At 50.0% G+C, this 17,333-nt stretch overlaps 6 protein-coding genes and 1 pseudogene across 11 annotated transcripts; 3 read left to right on the top strand and 4 right to left on the bottom strand.

Moving 5' to 3' along the window:
* Positions 1-16: 16 nt before the first annotated feature.
* On the bottom strand, positions 17-89 carry H257_08714 (annotated as a pseudogene). The gene has a single exon. The product of its transcript is annotated as a tRNA-OTHER (tRNA).
* Positions 90-486: 397 nt separating this feature from the next.
* Positions 487-1,910, bottom strand: H257_08715 (hypothetical protein). The gene has a single exon (XM_009834743.1). The coding sequence runs from the start codon at positions 1,883-1,885 to the stop codon at positions 527-529; it is 1,359 nt and encodes a 452-aa protein (XP_009833045.1). The 5' UTR covers positions 1,886-1,910; the 3' UTR covers positions 487-526.
* Positions 1,911-2,445: 535 nt separating this feature from the next.
* Positions 2,446-5,309, top strand: H257_08716 (hypothetical protein). 3 transcript variants are annotated; one of them, XM_009834745.1, is made up of 10 exons: positions 2,446-2,966; positions 3,051-3,146; positions 3,203-3,445; positions 3,508-3,585; positions 3,695-3,842; positions 3,892-4,070; positions 4,125-4,196; positions 4,266-4,451; positions 4,793-5,007; positions 5,068-5,309. In XM_009834745.1, exons 1-10 carry the CDS (start codon positions 2,544-2,546, stop codon positions 5,252-5,254), a joined length of 1,827 nt encoding a protein of 608 aa, XP_009833047.1. In that variant the 5' UTR covers positions 2,446-2,543; the 3' UTR covers positions 5,255-5,309. The 3 variants fall into 3 exon arrangements, with proteins under 3 accessions (XP_009833047.1, XP_009833048.1, XP_009833046.1); XM_009834746.1 differs by having other exon boundaries at positions 2,514-2,966; positions 4,122-4,196; positions 4,278-4,451; XM_009834744.1 differs by having other exon boundaries at positions 2,544-2,966; positions 4,122-4,196; positions 5,068-5,302.
* A 1,006-nt stretch (positions 5,310-6,315) lies between these two features.
* H257_08717 lies at positions 6,316-7,589 on the bottom strand. 2 transcript variants are annotated; one of them, XM_009834748.1, is made up of 4 exons: positions 7,039-7,587; positions 6,678-6,985; positions 6,497-6,618; positions 6,316-6,452 (listed from the first exon to the last, which is right to left on the bottom strand). In XM_009834748.1, the coding sequence occupies exons 1-2, from the start codon at positions 7,537-7,539 to the stop codon at positions 6,689-6,691; spliced, it is 798 nt and encodes a 265-aa protein (XP_009833050.1). In that variant the 5' UTR covers positions 7,540-7,587; the 3' UTR covers positions 6,316-6,452; positions 6,497-6,618; positions 6,678-6,688. The 2 variants fall into 2 exon arrangements, with proteins under 2 accessions (XP_009833050.1, XP_009833049.1); XM_009834747.1 differs by having other exon boundaries at positions 6,497-6,985; positions 7,039-7,589.
* A 264-nt stretch (positions 7,590-7,853) lies between these two features.
* Positions 7,854-9,184, top strand: H257_08718 (hypothetical protein). The gene is made up of 4 exons (XM_009834749.1): positions 7,854-8,131; positions 8,183-8,367; positions 8,435-8,614; positions 8,658-9,184. The coding sequence occupies exons 1-4, from the start codon at positions 7,882-7,884 to the stop codon at positions 8,997-8,999; spliced, it is 957 nt and encodes a 318-aa protein (XP_009833051.1). The 5' UTR covers positions 7,854-7,881; the 3' UTR covers positions 9,000-9,184.
* Positions 9,185-9,881: 697 nt separating this feature from the next.
* H257_08719 lies at positions 9,882-13,418 on the bottom strand. 2 transcript variants are annotated; one of them, XM_009834750.1, is made up of 6 exons: positions 12,916-13,418; positions 12,793-12,829; positions 12,485-12,717; positions 11,144-11,585; positions 10,823-11,073; positions 9,882-10,452 (listed from the first exon to the last, which is right to left on the bottom strand). In XM_009834750.1, exons 1-6 carry the CDS (start codon positions 13,330-13,332, stop codon positions 9,964-9,966), a joined length of 1,869 nt encoding a protein of 622 aa, XP_009833052.1. In that variant the 5' UTR covers positions 13,333-13,418; the 3' UTR covers positions 9,882-9,963. The 2 variants fall into 2 exon arrangements, with proteins under 2 accessions (XP_009833052.1, XP_009833053.1); XM_009834751.1 differs by lacking the exon at positions 9,882-10,452 and having other exon boundaries at positions 10,792-11,073.
* An 800-nt stretch (positions 13,419-14,218) lies between these two features.
* Positions 14,219-17,264, top strand: H257_08720 (hypothetical protein; the record flags this gene model as incomplete). Its single annotated transcript, XM_009834752.1, has 15 exons — positions 14,219-14,510; positions 14,556-14,616; positions 14,675-14,795; positions 14,854-14,937; positions 14,993-15,125; positions 15,179-15,319; positions 15,387-15,493; positions 15,622-15,756; positions 15,862-15,951; positions 16,032-16,117; positions 16,196-16,490; positions 16,584-16,688; positions 16,743-16,892; positions 16,961-17,046; positions 17,114-17,264. The coding sequence occupies 15 exons, from the start codon at positions 14,219-14,221 to the stop codon at positions 17,262-17,264; spliced, it is 2,037 nt and encodes a 678-aa protein (XP_009833054.1).
* Between the last annotated feature and the right edge of the window lie 69 nt (positions 17,265-17,333).

The raw sequence follows: 17,333 nt of genomic DNA on the forward strand, positions 1-17,333 counted from the left end.
AATTCGTCGAAAAGAATGGCGGGACCCGGACTCGAACCGGGGACCTTTGGGTTAAAAGACTGACGCTCTACCAACTGAGCTAATGCGACACCCAGTTTTTGCAGCTCAAGTGGTAGAGCGCCCGATTCGTGACCTGAAAGTCCCGAGTTCAAGTCCACCATTTCGCGACATTTTTATATTTTTATTTGTACTTGGAAGTACACAAATGTCAGGCATTCCAAAATTCTTCCGAGGCATTAACGATGAGCAACTTGCTCATGGACTCATTAAGTTAACCATATTGCCCAGGGTAGTGAAATTTAGCCCGCCTGCGGCGCTGAGGGTAGTTATTGTGCCCGCGAAGGCCCAAAAGTAGTTATTTAGCCCGGGTAGTTATTGTTACCTATACGGTAGTATGAGCTTGAAAACAGATGATCGTCCATGGGCTTATTATCTCAAAAATGACTCATTCTTGCTAGTTGTGCAATGCGGAGCACACCCAAGATATCTTGAAACTTCATTTTTATTACGCTTTAGCCCATGGCTGTTACCAGTCAAACACTGACGCGAGGACGAGGTACACGTTGAGTCCGACGATGAACGCGCAGAGCGCGGCCGTGAGCAGCTGCATGGGCCACGCGCTTTTCCACTTGCCCATAATGTCTTCTCTGCCGGTAAACATGGCGAGGGGGATGAGGGCGAACGGAATGCAGAAACTCAGAACGACTTGGCTGAACACGAGCGCTTGGGTGGGGTCGGCGCCTGAGAAGATGATCATCATGGACGGAACCAAAGTCACGGCGCGGCGGATCCATACATTTACGTGGAAGTTGAGGAAGCCCGCCATGATCACCTGACCCGCGAGGGTACCCACCGCCGACGACGAGATGCCACTGGCCAGCAGTCCAATGGCAAATACATACGAAGACGCCTTGCCGAGCAGCGGTTCCAGCGTGATGTACGCGTTCTCGATCGAGTCTACCTGCGTGTACCCAGCAGTGTGGAAGGTCGATGCCGCCATGATCAGCATCGACATGTTGACTAGGCCAGCAATCCCCAGAGCGATCACAATGCCCACGACTTCGTACCGCAGCGGCGGAAAGATCACATCACCGTCGTCCGACACGACAAAGCGGCTCTGGGTGAGCGCCGAGTGGAGGTAGATCACATGGGGCATGACGGTGGCCCCGACAATGCCCACAGCGAGGACGAGGCTGTCCTTACCGTCGAAGCTCGGCACGAATGTGTTGTACGCCACCTCGGCCCACGGAATGCTCGGCTGCAGCGCAGTTTCCATGATGTAGCTCACGACGATCACAGACACCAAGATGAAGATGACAACTTCGAACGCTTGGATGCGGTGCTGGTGGACGTACAAAAGAACCAGGGTCATGCCGGCGGTGATGACCGCGCCCCACGCCAGCGAGATCGAAAACAGCAGTTTGAACGCGATCGCGGCCCCGATGAACTCGGCCACGTCGGTTGCAATCGCGGCCACTTCGGCCGCCAGCCACATGACCACGACGACCCACGGATGGAACTGCTCCGCGATCACTTCGGGGAGGTTCTTGCCCGTGGCGATGCCGAGCTTTGCCGACAGCGTCTGGAACAGCATCGCCATGAGATTAGCCAGCAAGATCACCCACAGCAATGTGAAGCCGTAGTTGGAGCCGGCTTGGATGTTGGTCGCAAAGTTACCTGGGTCCAGATATGCCACGGACGCGACGAACGCAGACCCGAGCGCAGGAAGGACCTTCTGGACAAACGAAGGCGGCGACGCAGGCATGTTGATCGCGCGCGTCGAGTCCACTTTTGTGTATTGGACGTCTTGGTTGTCCGGTGTGTTTACTGGGGAGTGGAGAGGGGACACCTCGGACGGCGCCGCCGCAGCCGTAGACTGTGTCATGTCACCTCCAGAATGACACCACAACGTCATTTTTTCTGGATATGTTCAGAAACACCTGTATAAATAAATAAGTCTGGTGAACTCCCACTCCAAAAGATATCGAAACAGGCTTTTTCGTCCAGTGTGCCTTTGGACGTACCAACAAGCAAGCCCACGGACGTACATGCTTCCTTGGTATATTTGTCCGTAGAATAGACCTGCTTTGATGGGCTTCCAGTACGCTTTGAGAGCTGTAAACCAATATCCTTTGAAACTTGATCTTTGCACATTTGGAAGAAAAATAATTCGAGATATACTATAGTTAACCTGGATTTGACTTTTACTTCACGAGTGATGTGGCCGCCATTGTGGTCATTTCCTTAACGTTATGTGCATATGCACTTCACAGACGCCCTTCACCTCTTCAAAGCTACCAGTTGCGAGGCCACAGAACTTACGGGATGATATCTGTGTCCAACTATGAAAACATCGTCATCAGACATTGTAATGCTGGCGCCTGCTCATTGGCTTACCGCAAATGTGTAACGTCTCCAGATAATTACCCAGACAATGCAAGTTCCGGATAATTAGCGTACAGTTACTTTGCCCCAGTCGGATAGCAAGTTCCGGATAATGTAACCGGTTCAGCAGTTACATTTCACCTCGCCAACTAGTCGACATGCCGCCGTCGGCCGGACTCCATGGACTCACGCACTTGTTGGCAGGCGACACCGAATGGCGCAACATCCAAACGATCGTAAAGACAACGTTGCAGGCTGTGGCCAAGATTGTGTCCAGTCATGCAGTCATGTTGGACACCATGGATGCCCGCATCGATCGGATGCAAGATGCGGCGTTCACGGCACTGGCGCCCCCACCTCACATCAGCAACAACGACGACGATGCGTCTATGGTCGTCTCGCGCAAGGAGTTTCTTGCATTAGTAGCAGACGTGCGCAAGTTGAAAAAGCGGTCCGTATCGCCGGACGACCTCGAGGCTCGAGCGGTGGCCAGTGGCAACGAGCTCAAGCGACGCCTCGACCACGCAATCACACCGTTACAAGACACAATTCGAGACATGGAAGAAGTCTTGCTAAAGCAGGTACTTACACAGCCAATTGTCCATAATTCCACATATGTATATATTTACGTTCATAAACGCAACGTTATATCTATTGGTTTGTAGTTCATGGCACATGCAAACTCTTCATTTGCGTCAAACGAAGCGTTGAGACACGTCCAAGACGACGTCACTGAGCGCTACGCCGCCAAAATGTCCAAGGTATGTTCATGTTGTAATGCTAGTGAACCTTAAGAAATGTCATGAACATGGTACAGATAGAACAGCATATGGCCACTAAAGGTGATCTGCACGCGTTGGAGCAACGAGTTATGACAGACACAAAGGCGCAACATCGAGCACAAGCTTTGCAAGTCAAAGACACGATAGGTCACTTGGAGAAAGGACTTCGAAAGCACTTGGCCGATCAACTGGCTGTCTCTCGCGATGACTTGACCAAATTCAAGGCACAACTGGATCAATCGTTGGCAGCTACGTCGGCAGAATGCCATGCTCAAGTGGTCTGTACTACAACAGAAACACAAACGTAGTTCTTTGACGTCACTAAAGCTAAAGTACGTAGAGGCAGCGTGCCATGGCGTCCGACGTGAAGGTCGTCTTGGCAGCAAAGGTTGACAGGGACGAGTTAGACTCGAGGGAGGTATGTGACGTTCTTGAGTGACAGGTTCTCTTTCATAGGTGTATGTATGAATCGAGTCCACAAGTGACTGTCGATCAAACGACTAAAATCAATTTGCTACTTGGAGTAGAAGCAAGTCGAGGACCGAGTGGGGGGTCGCCTGGATGGGGTGCTCCAGCAGGCGGTCATGGAGTGGAAACATGAAGTGGCGACAGCACTGCATAAAAAATGTTTCAAGGCCGATGTGGCCAAGCTCTTGGCGCGCAAAGTGAACCGAGGTATAACTATACCCTTGTTCAGACTGGTGTTTAATATATGGATGGTCAGAGGACGTCGACGCGGTGCTTGCCGACAAAATTACCCGCGCAGAGCTGCATGAATCGATACGAGATGCCATCACTTCTATGCAAATCGAATCCAAGCAAGAGCTGCGGCATGTGCAGCACGTATTAGAAGCAAAATTGCACGACCACGGCGACATGGTCACTCAACATATGCGAGATTTGGTACCGTGCTCTTGTTGGTCCATTGAATAATCATTTGTGGGCTGGGTGTAGCAGCATGAACATGTGCAGCATGCAGATGGATGGACAGAGGCGCTGGAAGACCTTCGGAGTAAAGTCGTGGTCAAGGTAAGTGGACTGGGACATCCCTGTTGTTGTATATATTCGAACTATCTTTTGATCGGAATATCAACTCAGATGGGCATCAAGGACGCGTGCACGCTATTGGACACCAAGTGCAACGTCGTCGACGTCAACGACGCACTGGGGGCCCTGCAGCAAACGATTCACACCAAAGCCGACGAGGGCGATCTGCAAGCGCTGGTGGAGGACCTCACGGGGCTTCGCAAACAGATGCGGGGCGAATTGTGTGTCGGGCGTTGGGTACCGTGCTATATATTGTCCTTTCAGACAAAATTTGGACTTTTGTGCTGATTTGCACAAAATTCATCGATCGATTTTTGTTTTGAATTTTGGATGAAAAAGAAAGAGGCCAGCGGAAATACCCGTCACACTAATTCAAGTCACACACAAATTAGCTGTTGATTGGTTGAACTGATGTCTTCCTGGAAGCTGATTGGCTAAATTCTACTGCCGATTCTTCTTTACATTTACTACGTAGTATTTGGTTATGTCGATGATACACTCGTATTGCTCCAGTTTTGAAGAAACCCAACAATATTTATGTATCTGATTCTGCGTCTGATTCGTCGTGGTGGTATCAGATCTGGAAAACCGGGCGACCCACGGACCGCCACACAATTGCGTGGACCGTCCAAGTGGTCAACACGAACCCGGACGTGTTTGCATGGGATAAGGGGTCTGACCACGTCACAGCGATCATCCCGGGGCTGTATCAGCTCCAAGCGAGTTTCTTCACGGACTACGCGCCGACGCTGCAAGTGTTGGTCAATGGCGAGCCCGCTTTGGTCCTATCTGGGTACGCGATAACGTCATATCGGACATGTGCAAAGCGGGGCTGAAGTATCGAGTTGTACAGGGACAAGGGCGACAGCCAAGCGCCAAACAACTGCCAGCATCAGCGGCGGCGGCGGCGGCATGCCGCGGGAAACGTGGCCGGAATCACATTGTGCGAATTTCTGGCGCTGCCTCCACGGGCCACTGTATCCATCACGTACGACATCGACGAACGGGCTCAAGGGTTCCTCACGCTGCGGAAAATGTAGTCGTCTTTGAAGTATAATAATAATTGTAACAATGTATTAATACCACTAACGTTAGGATCTCGATGGGTATGTACTGTATGTACTGTGTACATCCACTTTCACGCAAATAACGTGACGCAGACGCAGCAATTAATATTGTGCTTTCAAAGTAAATTTATAATTTTCGGTAGATTCGACGAACGACGTCAAATCCACGTGAAATCGTCGAGTTTTCATTTTACTTGAACTAAATATATTAATACTCACTGTCTGTCCAATGCAATGTTGAACACTTTGTGAAACCGAATACACCCACATGCAATATGATTGGTCGAAAGTTTTTTTTCGAAAATTTCATTGGCTACTTCAGTCCGTCGATTCGATTGGCAGCCCCTGTCCATTTTGACATCGAAGTATTACCAATATTCGGTCGAAATAAGCGGCAACTTTTCGCTATTAATAACAATTCTTTACGCGACCAACGGACATATCCATTTGCTGCATCCTCAGCGCGAATAAATGCCATTCACGTTATTGTGAATTCGCTATAAACTTCCAAAATTCGCCTGTCCAAATTGAATCACGCCGGAAGTTGTGATTGGCTGAATATGCTTGTCCTTTCTGCACGAGCGAATCAAATCCACTAAAAAATGGATTAGCCAATAGCGTCGATTCGTGATTCGATTCGGCGGCGAGATTCGGTCTGGAAATTCATTTCGAATAACAATAATTGTTGCACATCTCAACATTACGTGACTGTCGGCACTCGTGTGCCAGGCGAAATCCGTCGACGCCGTGCTCGAGCTTATCGGATATCCCCCTGGCCCCCGAGTATACTATACTGTACCCCCCCCCCCGACGTGCTGAGTTCAAGATTCAACACCATCGCATGCCAGAGATGCTGCCAAAATGGGCAAGAGATGGAGCTATTTGGAAGTTAAAGTGACGGTGGTGGTGGGTGGGGGGTGAAGCGTTCGAAGCTACGGTGAGACGACAGAGGCCATGGGGTTGAAGTCTTCGCGGCAATTGAATTGTAGTGTCCAATTGATGATTTTAGAGTAAGTTAGTATTACAAAAAGCAGTCACGTTGTACGAGATTTTAATAAACGTGTCCAATATTAATATATCTGGTTGATGGAAATACATAGAATCAAATAGTTGTGTATCGCAAACCACCTTGCACTAGGACATGCGAATGCTTATCCCGACAAAGCAACGCCTAATGTGGGCTGACTCGAACAGACAGACTGGTAGTTGCCATACCCGTGCGCGTTTACCACAGGAACACGGTGGACATCTCGCTGGTGTTAAAGCCATCGATCGCGATATCGTCCTTGATTAACACGATGGACATCTCGCTGGTGTGCGATATCGTCCTTGATTCTCTAGTGGCACGATGCAGCTGTGTATTTACAAAGGGCAATCGTAGTACTGGTCATGTTACCAGCATTAGTATCACGCCCACTTTTGGGTAATCGCGGCACCGAGAAGGCCCGCCGCCTCCAGGGTGGCTTGCATATCGGTGATGGGTTTCGGCGGGAACCCGGCCAGAAGGACGTACGACTGCGTGGCCGCGCCTTCTCGGCGGAGGATGGCGTGGAGGTCCTGGACGGTGTGCGTCGTGTTGAGCGTCTCTCGCACTCGGCTGCCGTTGGCAAGTCGGATTTGGACAACGGTGGTGGGTTGGGTTGTATCCACTGGCTTGAGCGTAGCGGAAGTGTCAACGTCTCGGACGATCGCACTGGCGTCGACCTAGGAGGACGATGAGCATGCCTCGCTCAGAACTGCATCGAGTGATGATGTACCGGGGATGCACCCATGGATTGCCCTGCTCCGGCAAACGCTTCGTACTGGGGCTTGGGTTTGCCTTGATACTGCTCGTGGCGCTTGTCCACGAGCGAGATGTCGACATGCTCGCCTCGCTGGTGCAATGCTTCCAGCTCCCGTGGAACGTGGCCGCGTTCGATGGCGCTGAGGAACTCGCGGTTGCTCTCGTCATCGCGGCGCCGGTACTCTCCTTCGTCCACCGTGAATCCTTCCGCGTAAAACGTAATCACATGCGCGGGAATGACCGCGGCACCACTTGTACTGCTGCCTTCTGCAGCTTCACGGCCTTGTTGTTGGGCGCGGGAGATGATGTTGTCTACGTTCGGGTTGCCACCTGCCGCGCCTGTGGGGTTGCCGTAGACGCTCAACCCGCTCCCGCCGCCATGCGAGGACGTGCCTCCAGTGTAATACGCCTGTTTTTCTTCATCGTCGTCCTTCTGCTCGTCCCGCATGCGGCCAAACCCAAAGACGTTTGCCATGATGTTTGTGATTGATTCCACGTTGGGAGTCTGCGGCTGGAAGTTCTTTCAACGGTATTACGAAAAGCAAACCACGGTTAGATCCTAATATGCCGTTGTCAATATATCGTAAACGATAAACATTTCCGTATATGTTTTCTCACAGGAGAATTTCGGGATTTGTTCCTGTTGGTGTATCGACTTGATATTTGTGCTGAAACCAATATTCCTTGGATACCGAAATGCCCATAGTATGTATATTGTACGTCATATATTGAACTTTAGTAAATTTGAAATTGCCTGTTTGTATATGTCCGAAGATTTCATGGAAACCCCGCGAAAACGCACATTTTGATCCCTCAGATGGACGACACTCGAGTGCGCCGCGCGACGGCCGACGAACATGAAGTCCTCGAAGAGTTTCTCCGCTCGACATACGTGGAAAATGGCATGGCGTTCCCGTTCCTGGAGCATTCCAAGCAAGATGCTTGGATGTACGTTGCTGAAGACAGCCATGGCGACACGATAGCAGCAGCCAGCGCGGTCTGGGATGCGTCGACGTCTACAGTGACGCTAGAACATTTTGCCGTGGCCTCTCCTTGCCGACACCGAGGTAGACAGGATTGTTTGGCATGAATATCCTTGACACTTCTGAGCTGTACAGGCATGGGATCCCAACTTCTCGCCGAGGTGGACTCGTTGGTGCAGCTCGACATCCCATCATGCATATACCTGTCGTTTGTCGCGACCGCTTCGCCCATGATAGAAGCATGGGCACAAAGTCGCTCCTTCCGCGAAGTGTCTGGTGGTTTCTTGCCGCATTCGTCATCTCGTTACGTCGTGTACCGCGTACGTCGTCGTCTCACTTCGTCGGACGATGTTGCCGATAATGACCCTCCGTTGGTTCATGTTGCAGAAACACTTGCTCGCGTCACCAACGAACGCCAAGGAATCCCATGATATCATGGGCGACTTCCTGGCCCAAGCGATGGAGGACGACGACGTTGCGACCCCCACGTCCGACGACGACCCGCACCACATGGACACATCCCTACTTCAATCCAAGAACGACCTGTTTGCATCCCTCTTATCCAACGTACCCACCTACCATCCATTCCTTCAGTGACCTCTCATGATAGATTCCACTGGGGAAGCTACAAGCTATGGCAACTTCCCTCGACGTGGATGCCGCCGCTGTCTCCATCAAGGCCCAGGACAACACGACCATGTCTGGCAATGCTGCTTTCGACATTGACGACAGCAGTAGCACCACTGCGACACGGTTATCCGTCCCTGGAATCAACCAACATGACCCGTCATTGGACTCGCTTGTGCGATTACTCATGCATCAACTCCAAGACCCAGCGCAGCGCGGCCCCCTCTTTAACGGCAACTCGACGACGATCTTCTCAAACCACGGCGTGGCCCATTCTACCCACACCCCCCCCGTTGATGTCCCAGCTATCGCTTTCGATACGTAGCCTCCACGTTACTAAGGACATATTTCCAGTAGCCACTCAGGTGTCGACCTCATGCCCTAACGACGACGATGGACGCATATCGGAGGACCACAACATGCAAAATGAATGCAAAGTCTTGAATGCGATATATATACATGTATTGTCGATTTGATACAAATTTGGGGAGGGGGTGCAATCGAATCGCGCCGACCAAACCGATCCACAATCGATCTGATTGGTTGTTAAATTTCATTGAAAAGGTTTTGATTGGCTAATAAGTTTGAGCTCATCTGAGAGGTAGCCAATCAAATCGATTTAAATTTGAACGAGAAACCACAACACGAAATTTCACTCGAAAGCACAATATTGACGACCACAGTGTCGCAAATGTCAATTATAATAGGATTTCTCGCTTTTTTTAATTTTTTACAAAAAGAATGTTTAATTATGTATTATATGTATCTAGTATTAAGTATGTATAGTTAATCCTAAATGTTCTACAGGAAAAGGATAATTATTTTTAGTCAATCAGTCCCCTTGTTACAGGAAATCCTTCAAGTATACACGAGGCTGTGATTCGTCGGGGTTGTCTGAGATACAGTATCGCGCTATTGTGCGTTCGAGTGAAATTTCGTATTGTGGTGTGGTTTCTCGTTGTGGAATGTAAATCGATTTGATTGGCTACCTCTCAGATGAGCTCAAAATTATTAGCCAATCAAAACCTTTTCAATGAAATTTAACAACCAATCAGATCGATTGTGGATCGGTTTGGTCGATTGCACCCCGTCGTGGTTACAGTACAGTACTTTTCCAAAAAGCACCTCCCCAAGTTTGTATCAAATCGACAATACAATACAACCCTCGACACTATGTCACCCCCTTGAGCAGTCAAAACCAACGTGGTGGCAAACATATTTGTGTGACAGGTCGACGACGTTCTTCGAGTTTTTAAATACGAATCTAACTCACAAGAAATGTTGCACACTCACAAGAAATGTTGCATGACTGCACGGAGGCCATACATGAGTCCGGCTTGCTTGCGCGCCTCTGCGGCCAACAGCGTGACGTGGCACTTCTCAGACGCAGTCAGCGTGTGGCTGAAATGCTCAAAGTCTTTCACCGTAACCCGCCATGGAGTGCACGCAACTTTTTTCACAAAATGTTTGGTCGGCCGGTTGAGGTAGATGTTGACGTTGCGGTAATCGTAGTCGTCGTGGCAGATGCCGTAGATACGGTGCACATAGTACCATATCGCATGGCGGAACGGCGTCGTGTCGACCTCGGACTTCTTTTCGTCATCGTCTTCTTGATTGGCGGCGGCGGCTTTGTCCGCTGTCTCCTGGCCGTCTTCTTCCTGATTTGGATGGTGGTTGGCAGCACGACTTGTAGTAGTAGTATTACTAGCCTGATCTTGACCATACGTGCGGTACGTCAACTTCATTGTGAGTTTGAACAAGTCCTCCAAGATGGCTCCCTAGGCGACATATATCCGATATTGCAATCATCATATATTGTCAAGTCGAAATTGGAGTTTTGGGTTCGCAATCGAATGAGCAGAATCACCAAATCGGCAGAGAATCGATCGACCAATCAAAACCGAGAACAGTCATCAACGACCCAATCAAATTATCCACTCGTCGATCAAATTAACATCGAATTCGTGTGTGATTGAAATTCGTGTGATACTGGACGATCTATCTTTACATGCAAATTTCAGTATAAAGAATCGATATATGATTTGGCGAATCAGCACAAATGTCCAAATTTTGGGTAAAGAAAAATATCACTTCACCACAACCCCCCCCCCCGATTCGTTGTCGATCCAACTACACTACTGTACGTACCCCCGGGCCAGGAAAGTATCGACTGACCAGTGAAAAGCAGTGCTCGTCCCAGGAGAAGTCCTCCGTGTGCAGCACGTTGTACTCTGCCGACCGCACGTCGAAATCCACATACTCGTCAATGGTTTCGCTGCAGTATCGCCACATGTCGCCCTTGAGCGGCACGACCGTCTCCATCGAGTCGCCGCGACTGCGATGATGGGTACTTTGCCGTAGTCGACGATGATGGGCACTTTGCCGTCCGCCGCCATGTCCTACACCGCAAGCATATATATCATCATGGGAAGAAGTAGTAAGTACCTCAATATGTAACGAGTTGGTTACCAGACAAGGGGGCTGCGGCCAAGTCAAACGGAGCTTCCCCGTCCATCTCTAGGCTTTCGTCGTCCCCACTGCTGATGCTGCTGCAGCTGCTATCGTCGTCGTCACCATCGTCGTCACCAGATCCTGGGGGAACCACCTCGAGGCGAGCCCGGAGCTCGGCTTCCTCCACTTCCATCCGCGCCACGTCGTATTCGGGCCCCCCCGTGCTGCTGCACTCGCTCCTGCGGTCGCTGAGGTTGCTGCTCTTCCGCCGACTGCGCATCGTCGGCACAAACATGGCTGAGCTTGAGAGAAGCGTCAAATCTGCCTCGTCCACACAGCCCAGACCCAGCGCAATGCTCGACATGGAGTGAAACATGCACATAACAATGATCGCATGCACTAGCTCAGACACGGACCACGACGACGACGACCCTCCGTCGCGGTCGGTGGTCGTCTGCAGCTACGCAAACACACGCAATCAATATTAATATACCACGTCAAACGAAGATTACTCAAAGGTCCTTTCAACTCTACAACGAATTTTATATATATATATGCATTAATATACCACGTCAAAAAGAAGATTACTCAAAGGTCCTTTCGACTCTACAACGAATATAAATATATATATTAATATACCACGTCAAAAAGAAGATTACTCTAACTATAAGGCCCTTTCGACTCTACAACGAATATAAATATATATGGACTCTAAACACTCGGAGTAGCATTCCCATAACACACACAGCCTGTAAGAACTGAACCACCTCGAGTTCTTTTTATTAGTATTTACGAATAATAAAATTATGTTTTCTAAATATATTTAAATAATTTTTATATAAATAAACATAATTTATTCAAATGAAATAGATTTGATAAATCTGTTCAAAACATATTCATTGGTTTGATGGTTTATACTTCAAGATGAATAAGTTGTCCGTAAATTAGTGTGCATGATTATATATATATATAATAATATATAATGGTATACCGAGAAATAACACAAGGAACGGAAAATTTATATATATCATTCAGTCTACCAAAGTCGATACAGAACGCCTCGGCCACAACTCTGCCCATGTCGTCAATGATAGACATCACTTACTAGGAACGTGATCGATGATGGATATAGATAGCACTGACTTGTCGTCCATAATATTATAGATTTCCTAAAGAAAACTATTTCTTTGTGAAAATAATAGTATAACACAAGGTGAATGAATGTCTTCAACTAAACAAGCCGACAAAAATATCAACAAGTACATCATATGGACGAAATGGTACTGCAATTTGAAGATTGACTATGGAGAATGAAAGACTAGTGTAGTACAAAAAAAAATATAATATATATATATATACCAAGGACGCGACGTCGTCGGAAGTGACGAGCCATGGCTGGTGGGCCAGCAACGCGTTCAAACTGTGCAGGCGCGCAAGTTTCGATGGCACATAATCCAAACCATCAAGCCACGTGGCGTCGCCGCCGTTGATGAGAAAGTAATGCTGATGCAAAATGCTCACGTAATGGCACCGGTACTCGGACGCGGCCATGAGTGCAATGTAGTTGCGCCATTCCAAAGGCAGAGGGCCATCTATAAAGCCGCCCAAAGCATCACAATGCAAACGTTTATGACACTGTCGCATGTAGAAAAGAGAGACTGACGCACCGCTGAGCATGATGGATGTGATCAAGCCTCGATGGAGCTACATACATTCATACACATAGGGAGAGAATTGGTGAGTAGGACAACGTGGGATCCCTATCGCGTATGTATGCATGTATGGTGTACCTTGAGGTATGAGGTGTGCCATGCCAACATGCGGGTGAGATGGGAGACACGGCCGGACTGGAGGAAGCACTTGACAAAGATCGCGGCAACGTCGGGGTCGTGCGTGGCAGTCACGTCGACAATCTCCCGCTCGTCCATGTAGTAGGACACGGGCGTGTCGTCGTGCGCGTCGTGGGGGGTGTTGAGTTCGTCGAGGATGTCAAGGCAGCCGGCGCGGACGTCCGGGAGCGGCGCATCGCGCGCCAGACGGCGCAGACTCGGCACATGGACGTCGAGCACATGCGGCTCCATCTCGAGCAACTCGACGCGGATCTTTTGAATCGACGCGGCGCGCTGGCGCACGTCCGAGCTCAGAAGGCGCCGGAAAAACCATTCCTTCCGCGCAGCTACATGCTCGTCTCCACGGGAAGCATACATGATGAGAAGCGGCACCTGTTGTTGTATCGTGTCCACTCCTTGCTGTGCGCTTGGCAGTGGCGGTAAGTCGATTAGTACTATTTCGGTCAGCCTTTGACAATGGGCACTTGCACCACGTGGTGGCAGTAATTTAATTTCTTCTGGTGCGTGTGTCTGGGGGTTTGTATCGCTCCGTCCACAATTTTATTCTATGTAGAGCCATGTGGCACCGTTCTAACGGGTGAGAGCCGATCTCACTCTCACTCGCCACCACCGAGCGGAGTCGAGCCCGCCGTGACCTGAATGACCTTTGCCTATATCGCTGTGCTAAACACGGTGAAATTGACACATCACGATGGAGCTTGCTACAAGCGTACCTCAACTTCGCATGAAAGGATAGGCCACTCTCTTAGCCACTCTCATGAGAGTGTAATATGTGACAGCCACCCAATCATGTTGCACTGTCGCTGCCACGACGCTATAGAGGTGCCAATCGTGTTTGAAAGTGCCGTCGTGTCGGCTATACGCTGACGATATTTGCAGCGCCAGGTACTAGTACTAGTACTGTTACTAGGCAGAAACTGCTTCGAAGTGCATTTTTTACATAGACTCACCATCGAAATCTGCGATCGTAGCCGTTGCAAATGTACAGTACTTTATGGTGTACATTGCACTTTGCTGTGGCTACACCGTGCAACTTCAACTTGAAGTTCTGGCTACACAATTTACGTCGTTCTCGGCATGCTGGTCCCAAGCGGCCACGTCATCCTTCGACTCATCGAGTGTATAATACTGTACTACAATCGTCTTGCACTTACCAAGTTGTATACACTGTGGATGGGGTTGATATGAAACTGTCGAGTGCGTTGACGACTGTTCGTCGCAATATCTGTGGCTGTTGACCACGATGCTTGGAACGTTTGAACCCGTGATGCCTTACGACTTTGCCGTGGACGAAGTGCTCGTGACTGCAAAGTATCAGCGCGCATCGAAGCTGGTAACGTCGGTATTCAACAAGTACCACAACGGATCCCATCGCGCCGTGGATACGGTGGTTGTGTCGGCCCTTTTGCAGGAGGAAGACGCGCTGTTTGGCCTGCAATGCCTCGTCGAACAAGGCCCAGCCGCGATCTGCCGAGAGCGCAAAGAGTCGGAGGTTCGAACGATCACGAGCCAAACCACCATCAACGCTGTCCAAGGTGATTGCACTCCAATAGAATGTTCACGGTAACGGTGGAACATAGGCAGCTGGTTCCCGACTCTGACGTTGTGTGGAGGACTCTTGGGCACGCCAAATACAATCATGTTTGTGCCTCATCTACGTAGCATCTTGTCCAACCATAACCTGTGATATATACCGTAGGCGGAAATGGGATATGCTGGGCGACATCAGCAAACTCACTGCCATGCAAGAGTACATTGAACTGCTCAACACGTTGCTTCCTGGCTGGGATGACCAGTCCGAGTTTCCCGTTTCCCTTCCAGTATACACTAGAATTTTGACAGCAATTCAACTCACCACGATGTTAAATGGACTTTCAGGATCACTTTTGGAAGCAAGACGCGGCGGCGATCGCGTGTGCATCGTGTCACACTCCCTTTTCGATGCAACTTCGTCGCCATCACGTACGTCTACCACGTCACAACTCACCCACTGACAACCATCACCTTATTTGGTTAGTGTCGAATGTGCTTTGATATCTATTGCCATCCCTGTTCTCCGTTCGTGGTGGACCTTCAACTGTCCGCGGGTGCCCCTGCGCGTCCTGCGCGGGTATGTGCCACATGCAAAGCAGCGATCGACAACGACAAAGGTATAACCACTGTCGTCGTCACCTTGCACTGTCCTGTGGTGTGTTCTGGAAAGGCTTGCTGGAAGTGCGTCGTCTGCTCCATGAAAACCGAGAGCTCAAAGTTCGCATTCAAACGATTGCCCAAGATACCGACACGACTGTGAACGCCCAGTTGGCCGTGGCGGCGACGCTTCGCACCGATGCCATCGCCCAAGGTTCGTGGTGCTGCTACTGATCCAATTGGTTTACATGCCCTTGTTTACAAGCGAATGACATTTGTAGGATGCAACATGCTTGCCGTCGACAAGTCGATTCAAAGCAAATGGCGAGAGGACGACAATCCAGCGCTCGACTTGCACGTCAAGACGCCGCCGGCCCATAAATTCCGCGTATGTTTATCGTGTGATGATTTGACATCACATGTATATGTATGACGACAAGGGGAACAGATGGATCCAATTTTGTCTTCAACAATGTTGATGCCAACCCACCGTGTTTTGTGTGTGTGTTGTTGTAGCCAAGTGAATCTGTGGAAGCCAGCGAGCAGTTGCGCGTGGCCAACCGCCAACTAGTCATGTGCCTCAAGGTCGCTGAGACGAGGGCGAAAAAAGCGCTCGACAAAGTCGAAATCACCACCGCCGTGTTGCAAGAGGTACGTGAAGTCGGACGCTTCGTTGTGGGGCTTCGAGTGACGTGGCGACATACATGTCGTTGCATACTTTGTATTGAATGGAATGAGTTGAGAGCATTCGACTAGGCGATTCAAAACCAACGAAAGCCATGGCGACCCATCGCCCGCCTCATCGTACCTTTCTTGACTGTCGTCGACATCAAGCGTCTTGCCCAAGTACTTCCATCCTTGGCTTCATATGGCCCTTCAATGTGTTTGATATCGCTTCTATATGGTCACCATCGATAAACCGTTAGACCGCTCGTCCATTCCAGGCCTACATAGCCACGCTCGATCTAGAACGTGAATCGTGCATCCGATTGGGGTTCCCCGTGCACTTTCGGTACTCCCCCCCCAATGATTATTCCTACTGTACTTGATGCCATTCATCCAATACTTCAACCCCCCCTGTCCCCCCTAGTCCTCAATTTTGGATGTGGCGGGCCTGCCATGACCCAGACACGCACAAATACGTGTGCGATTTGGCCGAGGCCGTCACGTCGCATCTTGGGGGCGCCAGCGCTGCGGACGAAGACTCTGACGAAGCACTGCATTGGTCGTCGATCATGCTCAAGGCTTCACCAACGTGGTCGGAAGCGTATGCGCTCGTGGTGGCCAAGTGCGGAGAGAACGGGTGCCTCGAGCACGACAAGCAGATCCTAGCAGATGTTGACCGAACGTTTGGCCGATCCTCGCTTCGAAAGCAAGCGCGCAAGGTGCCTGTACGAATGATAATGCAAAGTCTATGCTTGGAATAGCAGACGATCGATCGTGATCAAAAAGTTTCTTGACATGCGAATATGAACTAGCTTCATGTCAGTGTGACCGACGTCGACGAGAAGAAACTCGCGCTGGCCCGCGTCCTCCGCGCGTTCACCGCCACCCACACGACCATGGGGTATTGCCAAGGCATGGTACCGAGTTTACTGTCCCTTACCGTACACCTTTTTTTTCAACGAACTTGGTAGAATTTCTTGACGGCGTTCATGCTGTCCAACGTACAATGGAACGAAGCGCAGGCGTTCTGGTTGGTGACGGCCATCGCCGTGTCGCCGCAGTATCAACTCATGGAGCTGTATCGCCCGGGCGTGCCGCTGCTCAACCTCCGCTTCTACCAGGTACTTCGGCGACGACGACGACAGCGTAGTGTATCACGTGTGTCGACTTGTCGCGGTCCACATCGTAGTTACATTCGATGGTCCAACAACTCTTGCCCGATTTGCACGCCCACTTTGAAGCCGAGGATTTCCACGTAAGCATGTGTGCGTCCGGGTATAGTAGTCCAACACATATGATATACACGGTCGTGGGTTCGTCATCTTCTCAATATGGTGTCTAGATGGTTCATGACGCTGTTCACCAACTGCGACACGCTGCCAGCCGACGCCGTCGTGCGCGTCCTCGACTGCTTCCTCGTATACGGATGGAAAATTATCTTTCAAGTGGCGTTGGCCTTGCTCCAGTTTCTGCAAGTACGTGCATTTCGTTGATATTATAACATCAACAGATTTGATATTCTAATATCCCCAAACCTGTGCAATATGTATAATGGAGGCTTT

The sequence above is a fragment of the Aphanomyces astaci genome (assembly GCF_000520075.1).
Source record: "Aphanomyces astaci strain APO3 unplaced genomic scaffold supercont1.20, whole genome shotgun sequence".
Classification (NCBI taxonomy): Eukaryota; Oomycota; class Saprolegniomycetes; order Saprolegniales; family Verrucalvaceae; genus Aphanomyces; species Aphanomyces astaci.